This window comes from Mirounga angustirostris, unplaced genomic scaffold (assembly GCF_029215605.1).
Source record: "Mirounga angustirostris isolate CCGP_5_RB_7025 unplaced genomic scaffold, mMirAng1.0.hap1 SCAF_6, whole genome shotgun sequence".
Taxonomy (NCBI): domain Eukaryota; kingdom Metazoa; phylum Chordata; class Mammalia; order Carnivora; family Phocidae; genus Mirounga; species Mirounga angustirostris.
The window spans coordinates 135569110-135583200 of NW_026991714.1; the positions used below are offsets into that span (position 1 = coordinate 135569110).

Consider the following 14091-nt stretch of genomic DNA (forward strand, 5'->3'; position numbering starts at 1 on the left):
AAACAAATCTTTAAAAAACGCAATTAAGTATAATAATGCCTCTGTTAAATCCTTCGGAGAGAAAAAACATTTTAACAGTTTTGGACTATACAAGAAGCAAGTTGAAAAATATTGAACCTCTTAGTTGAGTAGTGCTTGAGAATAGCGGGGGACTTAGTAAGTATCCCTTCTGTGCTCACAAATCCCTTCTGTGCTCACAAATCAATAGGCCTTCAGTGGTTGTAATTTGGTGATAAGAGAATGGGATTGGAGTAGAAGTACTTCATGATCTCCAGGGGATGAAGGCAATTTGAATCTATCCTCCCAAGGTGATTATAAAAGATAAACCACTCCACCCTTAGTGTACACATTCATACATGCACACTCGACTCTTAGAATGTCAAAGGTCTCTTGGGGGTGGACTGGAAACAGGACAGCTGAGTAGAGTTTCATTTCTAGGACAGGGTGGTCTAGTTAGGTACCCTATATGGAAGCAGGAATAGTTTCTTACAGCAGGTAAGGGCAGTGCAAGCATTGCAGTAGAAGGTGGGAATCTGAAATAATGTCCCTGTATTTCCCACTTAGTTCAATTTCTTTTGACAAAAAGTATCCAGTTAAGGATATTCTAGGAATATATTCTATTTTGTTAATAAATATTTTGATATATATTATTTATATCCAGTGGGTACAAAGTGTTAACCACTCAGTGTATACTTTGATCAAGAGGTAGACTTTAGTTTGCATGTCTCTTTTTGTTACCTCAGTGTTCTCTTTTTCTTCCCTTAAATGTTTCAGTGGAAACTTCTTCGTATTTTTCTTATCATTTCCAAGCTAATTAGTCTGAAATACATGCAGATCTTCTGCATATATGGAATAAATAATCTACTTTTTCTGCCTTGTTCATTACCTGGTAGAAAGTATGGGGAGTTATAAATAAGGCATAGATATTTTTTTGGACTGTACTAATAGTTACATTTTTGTATTTTTAGCAATTCAGTTTGTTCTTAGTGATGAGTTCAGTCATCTTCGTCCGGAACAGCGATTGGCTTTGTTGCATGTGAGTGAAATTGCTTTGAGAGGTTACTGATACTTTGTATTTTTTAAACTACCCTGTTGATTCTGGTAAATAAAATCATTTGTTCAGGCTTCAGATCTTTTGTAAACATGATACAGTCTCTCTTAAGTGTATTCTGCTGTGGAGTTTAGCCTCCTATATTATGCATGACAAAGGCCTAATTTTTATATAATGGTAAGAAAATTGTAGGATTTTTCTATAGATGGGTATGTCTTCCAAATAAATTCTTTATTAAGAGTATGGTCTGGTAATGCTCAGAAGCAGGTTTGCTGAGGAGAAAAAAAGAGTTTGAGGTTGGGAATTAGGAATTTTGAGACTTAGAACCAGAAGTTAATTGGGAGTATAGGGAAGCAACAATTGTAAACTAAACAACATACTTGTTTTATTTCTGGCCGTATTTGTAAGTCAAATGGTAACAGCATTTTCCAATATGAAAGGTAAGTGTATTTATAGTAAATAAAATTGTTAGAATTTTTCATGGAATAATTATGAATAATGAACTAAAGAAATTTAAGGATAAAAAATTATAAAAGGCTGTAGTAAAATGATAAGATTTCTTTTTGGTTTGAATGTGGCTTATAATTAGTTTTAAGACCAGAAAGTGAAATTCCTTAGTATATCTCAATAGAGTATCTCACAGTTACTAGGGAGGTGTTTTGGTTATTTTTGTTTTTTTAACCATTATCTTTTATTTTGCTCTCTTAAACTTGAATTTTTAGCCCAGTAATCAGAACTGGTTACCTGTAGATGAACTTTTTTTTTAGGTTTCTAAGATTGGCATTGAAAGAATAGTCTCTTTAAGTATCATTCTTTATTGTGTTGAATCACTATGTAGTAACAGTTTCTAAACTCTGGAAATTTTCCGGACTTGGTATAGCAGTAGCTGGGTCATAAGTTGGTCTATATGTGACACATGTTAAATGTGTGTCTTGTCATAGCAGATTTAAGATTATGTAGCATATTGCAAATTGTTTAAAAAAGCTGAGTTCCAGTAATTATATAATTTGTTAGGGTTCCTTTCCAGCATTAAATGAGTCTATAAGAGAAAAGCCTCAAGTATTACAGGTATTAGCAAATAGGTAGAATTAGGTGTGCCTGGAGTCTTAGGTTCTAATAAAGTGATCTTCAGAATAAGACCTAAATACATCTGACTTTGATATCTCTTGAATAGTTCTCATGTTTTTAGTTAGAATCTAAAGCCATTTGGTTGAGAAGTATTGTTATCCTAAGCCAGTGTCTTTGCTCGTTTGACAAGAAGGATATATACTAGTCTGATAGAAATTTTTCTCCATTAAATTAGGTTTGTTACCATGTACTAAATTTTAAAGGTATTTAAAGGAAAAAAAAAAAAAGATAAAGAATGTGAAAATACCGGTTAAATGATGTTTAATTTTTGCATGTTTTAGGAGGGTACTGGTCCTCGTGTCATTTCTGCTTTTGTGGAGATTATTTTTGATAATTCAGACAACCGGTTGCCAGTGAGTAATGGATTTTTTCCCCAGTAATAATGTTGAGAATTTTATTGATGCAGCTGATTTTCTTCCAAGCTTTGAAACATTTACAACTGTACTTAAGGTCTTATAATTTAGTTTTTGCTAAAATAGCTATACAGTTTACATACTAATTTTGTCTTAAAATTATAATGAACATTCTAGTAAACAGATGGGGGTGTGTAAGCTGTTGTGAAAAAGTGTCTGTCTTAAGAATTGATATTCATAGCATATCTTTAGTGAGAATTGAAGTTTCAAAATAATTGTTATGGTTAGGGACTATAGAATGACCTTATTAACTAAAAAGTTTCCCACTTTTACTGTGAAATTAATTTTAGGCTTTTACATTTTCTCTTAGATTGATAAAGAAGAAGTTTCACTTAGAAGAGTTATTGGTGCCAAAAAGGATCAGTATTTCCTAGACAAGAAAATGGTCACGTAAGCATTTTCTTTACATTTTAATTTCTTTACAAAAGAGTGAAAGTACTTTACTTAGCTCATTATATGGGTTTTATATATACCTTGTGTTCAACAAACCAGTATTTAGAGCATTAACATAAGAAAAAGGATTCTCGGGGCACCTGGGTGGCTCTGTTGGTTGGGCATCTGCCTTTGGCTCAGGTCATGATCCCAAGAGGCTGGGATCGAGCCACGCATTGGGCTCTGTGCTCAGTGGGGTGCCTGCTTCTCCCTCTTGCTCTGCCTACTTGTGTGTGTGTGCTCTCTCTTCTCGCTCGCTCTCTGTCAAATAGCTAATATCTTTTTTGGGGAAAAAAAAAATCAGGATTCTCTGAGGCTGATATAATAGATGGTTTAATGACTATAGTCCCTCATGCTTAACCCAGGAGTCAGCCTTCATTTTTTTGCTTATTGGGTTATTTATCTGAAAAAATTTTTTCAATGTTTATTAACAGGAAAAATGATGTGATGAATCTCCTTGAAAGTGCTGGTTTTTCTCGAAGCAATCCTTATTATATTGTAAAACAAGGAAAGGTAAAAAAATTGTATGTCCTTTTTTTATAGAATTTGTTTTCTGAGTATATTCCCTTGAATGATGAACTTGGTTTATTGTTTTTAGTGGTTAAGTTGAAGCAAAAATGGATCTTACTGTCTTTTGTTTTCATTGATTTATTTTGTATTGATAGTATTACCTTTTATGTGTCCATAAAGTACAAAGTAGATCTATTGTGTAGTGGGATAGAATCATTTCTGCAGTTGGTGGATTTTGTCTTCTTGGTGGCCTGTATCACTTAATAAGATGTCCTGTACTGGAAGACGTTTTTGGTTTGTGAAAGTCACAACGATCGTATTTAAGAATAGTATAGAGGGGTGCCTGGGTGGCTCAGCTGGCTAAGCGTCCAACTCTTGATGTCAGCTCAGGTCTTGATCTCAGGGTTGTGAGTTCAAGCCCTGCGTTGGGCTCCACGCTGGGCATGAAGCCTAACTTAAAAAAAAAAAAATACTATAGAAATTCTATAAAAATAACATTTGAAAAAAATTACTTCCTAGGGGCGCCTGGGTGGCTCAGTCATTAAGTGTCTGCCTTCGGCTCAGGTCGTGATCCCGGGGTCCTGGGATCAAGTCCTGCATCGGGCTCCCTGCTCCACGGGAAGCCTGCTTCTCCCTCTCTCACTCCCCCTGCTTGTGTTCCCTCTCTCACTGTGTCTCTCTCTGTCAAATAAATAAATAAAATCTTTAAAAAAAAAAAAATTTACTTCCTAAAATTAATGCTTTGTTACTTAATATATCACACAGCTAAAATAGTTAGAAAGCTTACATTGTCAGAAATCTACCATAATGCCACATATTATTTTTTCTTGTAGAGATTATATTTTCTATAGTTTTTAGTAGTTACATACTTTTACTGTTTCTTCATATACTTTAAACTATATCTAAGATAATTTCTTTTTTTAGAACATAGCCTGCAGTCTTCTCATAGTTTATTGTAGTGTTTTTTTTTGGACTAGGGGAAAGTTCTTTTTAAATGTCCACTTATTTCATATTGGAGGATTTTTAGATATGTGTTGGAAAGGTAGCATCCAGGAGAAGTGATTAGGAAGAGTATGGTGTTTTGCATTTGGGAAATGCAGAACAAGTTTTTGAAAAGACCAGCTTTATAAGCAAGGAATTTCTTTAAAAGGAGGCTGATTATGAAAGACTATTTATCTGAGTCTTCCCTACGCACATACAACATAGGCCCTTATACTTCATTTCAGTTTCTACTTATATGTCATTTCATATAAGCCATTCAGGAAGTTACCTCAACTAAAAGAGCATTGCCTTTACTCCAGCCCTACATGTTTTCTCTATTCTCTGTTTTTCCTAACAGTTAGACTGTACTGGTATATATTTATTTCCTGTTGTCTTCCACTTAGAATGTAAGTTCCAGGAGGGAAAGACCTTTTCTGTTTGTTCATTGCTCCTTTCCCAGTGCCCAGCAGAGTGGCATAATGTTGTAGGCATTTGTTAAATATTTTTTAAGTGAATATGTTGAATGACCATATTTGGGGTAATCAGGGATAAGGATCTGATGGAGGGGGTCCATCTGGGTGGCTTAGTCGGTTGAGTAGTCGACTCTTAATTTCAGCTTGGGTCATGATCTCCAGATCCTGAGATCAGGCCTTGCGTCAGACTCCATGTTCGCTGGGAAGTCTGCTTGGGGATTCTCTCTCTACCTCTTCCTTGGCCCCTCCCCGCACTTGAGTGTGCGTGCACACTCTCTCATTCTCTCTCTCTCTCTCGAATGAATCTTTAAAAAAAAAAAAAAAAAGATCTGAAGAGGGATTCTTTGATTTATATGCTTTTGATAGACTATACTGTCTTAGTTCAGAGCTGGTTCTCTTTTTATGTGAAAGTGAGAGTAACTCACTTCACTTTTTTAATGCAGTGAGAGCATTTTTTGCCTTTAATGATTAGTTTTATTTTTATGAATATGGTAAACTCATGCTTGTTGTTTAAAGTTGCATGACACTAGTTTGTACCACTTTCTGTGGTTTTTTTGGCCATATATATTTTTTCAAGATTTTATTTATTTATTTTAGAGAGTATGCGAGCAGGGAAAGGGGCAGAGGGAGAGAGACAATCTCAAGCAGACTCTGCCCAGCGTGGATCCTGATGTGGGGCTCCATCACCTGCTTTTGAGAGCACGACCTGAGCCAAAACCAAGAGTCGGACACTGAACTGACTGAGCCACCTGGGTGCCCTGCCATATATTTTTAAGATTTTAAAGATGCTTTTGCTTATTTTATTTAATGGTCACTACCCCTGTTAGTTATTTTTATCTGTCTCTATTTAAAGCATACCATTTTTGGGGTACCTGGATGGCTCAGTCAGTAGAGCATGTGACTCTTGGGGTTGTAAGTTTAAGTCCCATATTGGGTGTAGAGTTTACTTAAAAAGTAATAATAATGCATATTATTTTTGTTATATATATATATATATATATTTATTTATTTATTTAGATTCTATTTTAGAGAGAGTGCACACAAGTGGGGGCAGGGACAGAGGGAGAAAATCTCAAGCGGACTCTGCACTGAGCACAGAGATGGACTCAGGGCTTGATCTCACAACCCTGAGATCATGACCTGAGCTAAAACCAAGGGTTGGACGCTCAAGCAACTGAGCCACCCAGGTGCCCCTGTTACATTTTTAATAGTATCATTATAGCTTTTTAAAAATATAGAGTTATAGTTTCCGCCTTGTAAAAATACTTTGCTCTTTCCAAGTGGAGTTCATCTTTTATACAACTTACAGTGTTGACTGAGAAAAAGTGTGGTGATGGGATGTTTGTTTTTAGAGTTTTATTCATAAATTAGATTGATGAATGTATCAATTCTATTTGGATTTTCATTTGATAAATTTCATTTAAATAAAGGACATATAGGTGTGTAGGTATATGCACTGCACAAATTACATTCTTGACGTGATACTCAAAACTTAGCATGTGAAAACTCTTTCAAGGTAGAGTTCTTAAAGAGCAATCTGTAGCTACATAATAATTATTTTTCTGAAATTTGTAGATCAACCAGATGGCCACAGCACCAGATTCTCAGAGACTAAAACTATTAAGAGAAGTAGCTGGTACTAGAGTATATGATGAACGAAAAGAAGAAAGCATATCTTTAATGAAAGAAACAGGTAAAGAAGTGTGATTCTGCCATATTTTATGAATTACTTTTTCATTGTGTTATTATAGTTGAAAGGGCTTCTGTCTTTTCTCACCAGTATACTGTTTGGTAATTGGCCTATGTACTGAATGGAGAGAAAATTAGTTTGTGACATTTTAAGTTTTGAGATTTCAAATTTCTCTCTTTAAATAAAGAATTGCTGTTAGATAATAATGCCTTTGTAGGTCAACTATTTTGTGCCTCCACTGTCCTCATTGTTAGTGAAGATAACAGAATTGGATGCAGTCCTCAAAATTGCTGGGAGTGTCAGCTGGCATTAGGTTTTAAGTTGTTCAGGAGCAAGTAAATGGAAAACTTTGAATCTTCTTTAGTACATGTATTTATGGAAACCCTACTTTGCTTTTCAAGTTCTGTGTTCTGTCATGTCTTAAGAGTCAGACAGTTTTGAGTTCAAAATCTGACTAATAACTAATAATTAACTGACACTGTGACTTGATCTCTCTGGTCTAAAACCTCTCCATCTGTAAAATTCTTTTTCATAGTTTATGGTGGTGAGTAGAGGAGCAGAGTAGCACCATGATTGGAATATAGTGGGTGTTCAATATATGGAAGTTATAGATAATGCTATTACTATAAAAGTTGAAAATCAGTGACATCAATGATATTAGTAGGGTTTTTTAAAATATTGTGGAAAGGCACAGTTGCCTTTAAAGGAAGTTTAAACTGAGGCCCTTAACCACATGTAATAAAAGAATTAGTGAACACTGGTTCAAAAAGATACATGCACCCATACATTTATTACAGCATTACTTAACAGTAGCCAAGAGGTAGAAGCAACCTAGGTGTCCATCAATAGACGAGTGGATAAAGAAGTTGTGGTATATGCATACAATGGAGTATTACCTAGCCACTTTTTAAAAAATGAGATCTTGCCATTTGTGACAACATGGATGAACCTAGAGGGTATTATGCTGATGAAATAAGTCAGAGAAAAGCAAATACATGATTTCACTAATATTTGGAATCTAAAAAAAAACCAAGCAAACAAAACAGACTCATAAATATAGAGAACCACCTGGTGGTTGCCAGGGTGGTGGTGCTGGGGGAAGATGGGTAAAATAGGTAAAAGGGATTAAGAGGAAAAACTTGCAGGTATAAAGTAAGTCACAGAGATGAAAAGTACAGTATAGGGAATATAGCCCATGATATTGTAATAACATTGTGTGGTGAAAGATGGTAACTACACTTACAGTGAGCATTGTATAATGTATCGAATTATGGAATCACTGTACTGTATACCTGAAACTGATATAACATTATATATGAACTAAAATAATAAAAACTTAAAAAGTGTCACCATGTGTAACGTTCTCTGATGCTTTTCATAATAAAGCATTTTGTCATTTTAGTATCTTAGATTTGGTTACCACATACTATTCTATAATGCTGTAGTTCTTAAGATTAATTTTAACTCACGGTATATTTGAGAATAGATACTATTTACATAAAAATTTTATTCAACTCCTTCACCCCTCTCTCATTTCTTTTTAAGAGGGCAAACGGGAAAAAATCAATGAGTTGTTAAAATACATTGAAGAGAGATTACATACCTTAGAGGAAGAAAAGGAAGAACTAGCTCAGTATCAAAAATGGGATAAAATGAGACGAGCCCTGGAATATACCATTTACAACCAGGAACTTAACGAGACTCGTGCTAAACTTGATGAGGTAAAAGAATTTTGTTATTTAAATTCAGAGTGATTTTATTTAATGACTAGGTTAAGCTCATTCTATATTTATACTTTTCAGGGATTCTTAAATAGAAACTTAAAAAAAATTTTAAACCTCTTGGGCGCCTGGGTGGCTCAGTCGTTAAGCGTCTGCCTTCGGCTCAGGTCGTGATCCCAGGGTCCTGGGCTCGAGCCCCACATCGGGCTCCCTGCTCAGCGGGAAGCCTGCTTCTCCCTCGCCCACTCCGCCTGCTTGTTGTGTCCCTGCTCTTGCTATCTCTCTCTCTGTCAAATAAAAAAAAAAAAAATTTAAACCTCTTAATGAAATCATTGGTCAGTAAATTTGTTCTTTCAATTTATTCCAAGGAAAATGCCTAGACCTGTATCGTCCTTGCTATAGTTTTATCTGAAATGTCATCAGGTGGTGGTGCAAGGCAAACCAAAATGAGGGAAGCCACCTTTAAAAGCTTCATGAAGGGGTGCCTGGCTGGCTCAGTCAGTGGAGCATGGGACTCTTGATATCGGGGTTATGAGTTCAAGCCCCATGTTGGGGGTGGAGTTTACTTAATAATAAAAAACTTCATGAATTTTTTTCTTGGCTTTTTAGTAATACTTAAAACTAAAGGGGCTTTTTACTTTAAAACCACTAAAAATTAAAAAAAACTTCAGGTGAATTGATTTTGTTTTAGCAGATATTTTACAGTTTTACTACATGTTATGAAGTATTAAACAAAATACAAAATGAGTTAGAAATTACAGCTTTTTGTTCCCTGCAGCTTTCTGCTAAGCGAGAGACTAGTGGAGAAAAATCCAGACAATTAAGAGATGCCCAGCAGGATGCAAGAGATAAGATGGAGGTAAGATTATAAACTAGGCTTGGGTTAACATACATTTTTTGAGCACAGTAAATCCTTTTGTACCAGAATTAGGGAATGGTAACTTCAAATGCATGTCATTGGGATTGAGTATTGGAAAGACAGAATAGTACTGAAAGTGTAAATGAAGGAAAAAGGGACAGAACTAATGGTGTAAAAACTCTGCTTTTATACTTCTAATTGTTTGACTCATTTCTATTTCATACTTTTTGACTAGGATATTGAGCGCCAAGTTAGAGAACTGAAAACAAAAATTTCAGCTATGAAAGAAGAAAAGGAGCAGCTCAGCGCTGAAAGACAAGAGCAAATTAAGCAGAGGACTAAGTTAGAGCTTAAAGCCAAGGATTTACAAGATGAATTGGCAGGCAATAGTGAACAAAGGGTAAGTTAAAATGCTAAAAATGAAAGACGTAAGTGTTCAGTTGAATAGGAATTACAGAAGACCATCCTTTCTGTGACGGGGGTGCATGCTTAAATTTTTGTAGAAGATCTGGCACATTAAAATAATTTTCACTTAAGTAGCAACTCAGTACTGTCTCCTTGTTTCTTTTATTTAAAAATTAGTTTTGTGTTGCAGGATCAGTTTTCTCATGAATTTTTTTGTCATGAGAAAATATTTTATGCTAAACTTAAACAAATTTTTAAGGTTGCATTTTTACTTATCCTGCTTTATTTACAGAAACGCTTATTAAAAGAGAGGCAGAAGCTGCTTGAAAAAATAGAAGAAAAGCAGAAAGAACTGGCAGAAACAGAACCTAAATTCAACAGTGTGAAAGAAAAAGAAGAGCGAGGAATTGCTAGGTCTGGGATTTCTTTCACCAATACTTCTACCTTCTACATAGTTCCTCTGTGAAAGCTAAATAGTTATGAGTTAAGAAGACACAGTAAGGGCAAAAGTTAAATCCAATTTCAAAGTAATAGCCTGTGTTAAACAGCTACTGTGGGCCAAGCGTTATTGTATACATATCACGTACATTTTTTTCACTTAGAAGCCCTAAGAGATTCACAGTATCCTCACTGTAAGTTCATACTTGAGGCTCTGGGAGGTTAAATAACGTGCCTAAGATAAATAACTTGCCTAGATGTTGTTGGGCTTTTAAAAACATGGATGATGGTTTGTTTTTTTGTTTTTTACCCACATGACATCTTACTCTGTTTCATCCTATTTCCTTTTTTTATTGCTGTTTTAGCATCTAGACATTTTAGTATCTGTATGTAGATTGAACATGCCAACTTTTGCTGATTTCATGGTTTAGTGCATTATTATGTTTTTATGCCACCAGTATTTTTTTTAGTGAATTCTTTATTTCCTTTGCCCCTTTTTTTCTTATTCTTTGATAAGGTTGTCTGTAATCTGTATTTGTTTTAGTATTCTGTGTATTGTAAATATTTTCTTTGTCTTTCTCTTGCCTTTTAACGTTGATGGTCTTTTATTATAAGGAATTAGAAATGTTTATATAGTTTTTGTTTTTTTTTTTAAGATTTTTTATTTATTTATTTGACAGAGAGAGAGAGACAGCGAGAGAGGGAACACAAGCAGGGGGAGTGGGAGAGGGAGAAGCAGGCTCCCCGCCGAGCAGGGAGCCCGATGCGGGGCTCGATCCCAGGACCCTGGGATCATGACCTGAGCCGAAGGCAGCCGCTTAACAACTGAGCCACCCAGGCGCCCCAGAAATGTTTATATAGTTAAATAGAGTTTGAAAATTCCTGAGATAGGATATTAGAATTGTCTCTAGCTTTACTGACTAACCCAGAACTGGAGTAAAGACATTGCCCAAAATCCTTAGGATATGGGCTGTTTCACATGACTTTAACTGTGACTTTTCAAAATGAAATTTATATAGTATTGGCCCAAGGAGCTCTTTTAGATACCAGTTGCTTTCTATATTTTTTTTACGGAATTTTGAAAATGACTGTTATCTCTGTGTTCTTGACATATTGATTGTAGTTAAACTTGCTTATTTTCTCCTTTTTAATCCATTCTTTTCTTCTGTCTTATATAGATTGGCCCAAGCTACCCAGGAAAGAACAGATCTTTATGCAAAGCAGGGTCGAGGAAGCCAGTTTACATCAAAGGAAGAAAGGGATAAATGGATTAAAAAGGAACTCAAGTCTTTAGATCAGGCTATTAATGACAAGAAAAGACAGATTGCTGCTATCCATAAGGATTTGGAGGACACTGAGGCAAATAAAGAGAAAAACCTGGAGCAGTATAACGTAAGAACTTTTATAGCTGCTTTGTGAAAATTTTTCAGAAGGCATGTACATTTTACCTATTTAAGTTTTATTTTTGAACAGTACACTGCTACTCTTAAAATATATGAAACAGGTACTTATTTAGAAAAGACCAGCACAATTTAATATTTATATACATAATATTTACACATATACATTAATATTTATATGGTAGTTTTCGTTTTCAAGGAAGATTTTTTCCATATCTGTGAGTGTTCCTGTAGATTGAGTATATTTTAAAATATATTTTTATGAATTGGTAGAATGTTCCTGAACTACCCTTAATTTTAATGTGATAAACAAGTCTAAAATATAATTTCAGAGTAACTAATTTAATTTTTTTCCCATTTTTACAGTCTTTTACAATTCTCTGTCAATTTAATAACTTACTGCAGAATATATTTTTTGTTGGTTAAGGCAGTGGTGATTTTATAAGATTTTCTAAATGAATAAAACATTATGTACTGTGCATGTTTAGTAGCATTTTCTTAAAAATTGAAGTAGAAGATAAAATCACTTCCAGAATAAGAAAGATCTCATGTTATTTAAAATGAGAAAGGGGGAAAATGCTTTGTGAAGTGTTATGTGTGGCTGTATATAAGATGATAGAAGTGATGAGAAGGGATTATGTAGGACAAGTGTAGGGTGAGGAAGTTATATATGTACCTACACAGAGGAATCCTCTTATCTCATGAGATCTGTACCAGTTGGTTACTGGTTTATATCAAAGTCACTAAATGCATAAAATCTTCATATATGTATGTGTGTATATTAAATTTTATATGTAGTAGTATTTGTGTTTATACACATGTAAACATACATATATTTATATATATTGTAAGTATTTTGCTTAAAAAGATAAATGTTTGCTCATGTACCAGTCTTTTTTTAAGACCATTTTTTAGAGTAGTTTTGGGTTCATAGCAAAATTGGGAGGAAGGTACAGAGGTTTCCCATATACCTCCTACCACCACAAATGCATAGGCTCCCCCATTATCAACATCCCCCCACCAGAGTACATACCAGTCTTTTCATGTAGAGCCCAAGATGTTTCTTTTGAGTATGAGTAGTGATTGGGAGTTCTCAGGAGACTATTTTGTTAGGAGCCACATATATAAATACAGTTCTTAAAGCTGGATGAAAACAGAATTCAGGATTCAATCTAGGATCATGTATTGCATTTAGTTGTCATATTTCTGTTATCTTGTAATCTGGACCAGTTTTCTAGTCTTTAACTTTGTGATTTGACATTTTGAATTATGATTTTTTATTATAAAATACATATTACTATATGTGTTTATGTATTACGTTATTTTTCGATCTTTTAGAGTTAATTTCCCCATTTAATTCAGTTTTTAGTGTGTCACCATTGAGTGTATCCAGAACTAAATCAAGTTTTTAAAGAAACAGCTCTTTTCTTTGTCTTCATATTCTGTTTAATATTTAATGTAATCACAGCATAAATGAAAACATAGTGGGGAGCAAACCCACTGGCTCTGTAATCATAAATAACTGGTAGAAAAGTGACCAGGAGTAATAGACAGTAGCCTCATAGCCTCTAGAGTCCAGTGTGCTTTGGTCAGGATATTTTATGGAGGGAGTGGAAAACACAGGTTGATCCCAGGTAGTTATTTGGAAATTAATATAGTTTCAGCTGTGATAGCTACGTGTCCTTTCCTAAAAGAAAGAAAATGTGTTTGTCATGAGTTCATGGAAACAACCTCAACAAATGCTCTTTTTGAAACAGCCTGGTGAAGAGCCAAGATTTTTCAGTAGTTTTTATTCATTCTTTCTCAAGCTTGAACTTCATTATATTTGCAGTATTTCAGCTACACCTTCCACTGGTGAAGTCTGTCCTTTATACTGGATAGAGATGATTTTATAGTGCTGACTGAATTATGTAGAATGGCCTTTTGCTTCTTAGTATAATTCTCAATCTATCGTATGTGTGTGAGGGAGTGGTGTGAAAACTATTGAGCAGTATTTTGAGATTGGTGTGAATGTATTGTTTTCTTCTAAAATTCTAGTAGAAAGGTTTAGATTATTAGTGAGTAAATTCTATTTTAGCAGTATTTTATAGAGTAATTCATTTTATGGTTTATGTTTTCTCTTGATGTGTTCTTTTGCCTAAAGGCATTTTTAAAAAGTTAGAATTGAATTTTTTAATAGCTTTATTAAGGTACAGTTGACATAACGATAAATTGCATGTGTTTAAAATGTATCATTTGATAAGTTTTGACATATGAGTGCATCTGTGAAATCATGACCACGCTTAAGATAACAAGCCTGTTCATCACCCCAAAATGTTTCCCCTTCCTTCTTCCCCTAGCAACTACTGATCTTGCTCTTACTATGGACTAGTTTGCATGAAATTGTATTTTAAGTTTAAATTATTTTTATTTCCATAGAAACTGGATCAGGATCTTAATGAAGTCAAAGCTCGAGTAGAAGAACTGGACAGAAAATACTACGAAGTAAAAAATAAGAAAGATGAATTACAAAGTGAAAGAAAGTTAGTATAGACTAAAATATGCCTTAATTTTTTTTTTTTTTTAAGATTTATTTATTTGACAGAGAGAG

At 34.5% G+C, this 14091-nt stretch overlaps 1 protein-coding gene across 1 annotated transcript in view; it reads left to right on the forward strand.

Annotated features, from left to right (window-relative positions):
* Positions 1–14091, forward strand: part of SMC3 (structural maintenance of chromosomes 3) — a 38202-nt gene that overhangs the window by 8949 nt on the left and 15162 nt on the right. The window contains exons 4-14 of the mRNA XM_045878796.3: positions 969–1036; positions 2461–2532; positions 2903–2982; positions 3459–3537; positions 6564–6681; positions 8224–8399; positions 9178–9258; positions 9494–9658; positions 9956–10077; positions 11280–11493; positions 13920–14023. Of these exons, the coding sequence (XP_045734752.1) occupies positions 969–1036; positions 2461–2532; positions 2903–2982; positions 3459–3537; positions 6564–6681; positions 8224–8399; positions 9178–9258; positions 9494–9658; positions 9956–10077; positions 11280–11493; positions 13920–14023 (1279 nt within the window). The remainder of the gene's footprint in view (positions 1–968; positions 1037–2460; positions 2533–2902; positions 2983–3458; positions 3538–6563; positions 6682–8223; positions 8400–9177; positions 9259–9493; positions 9659–9955; positions 10078–11279; positions 11494–13919; positions 14024–14091) is intronic.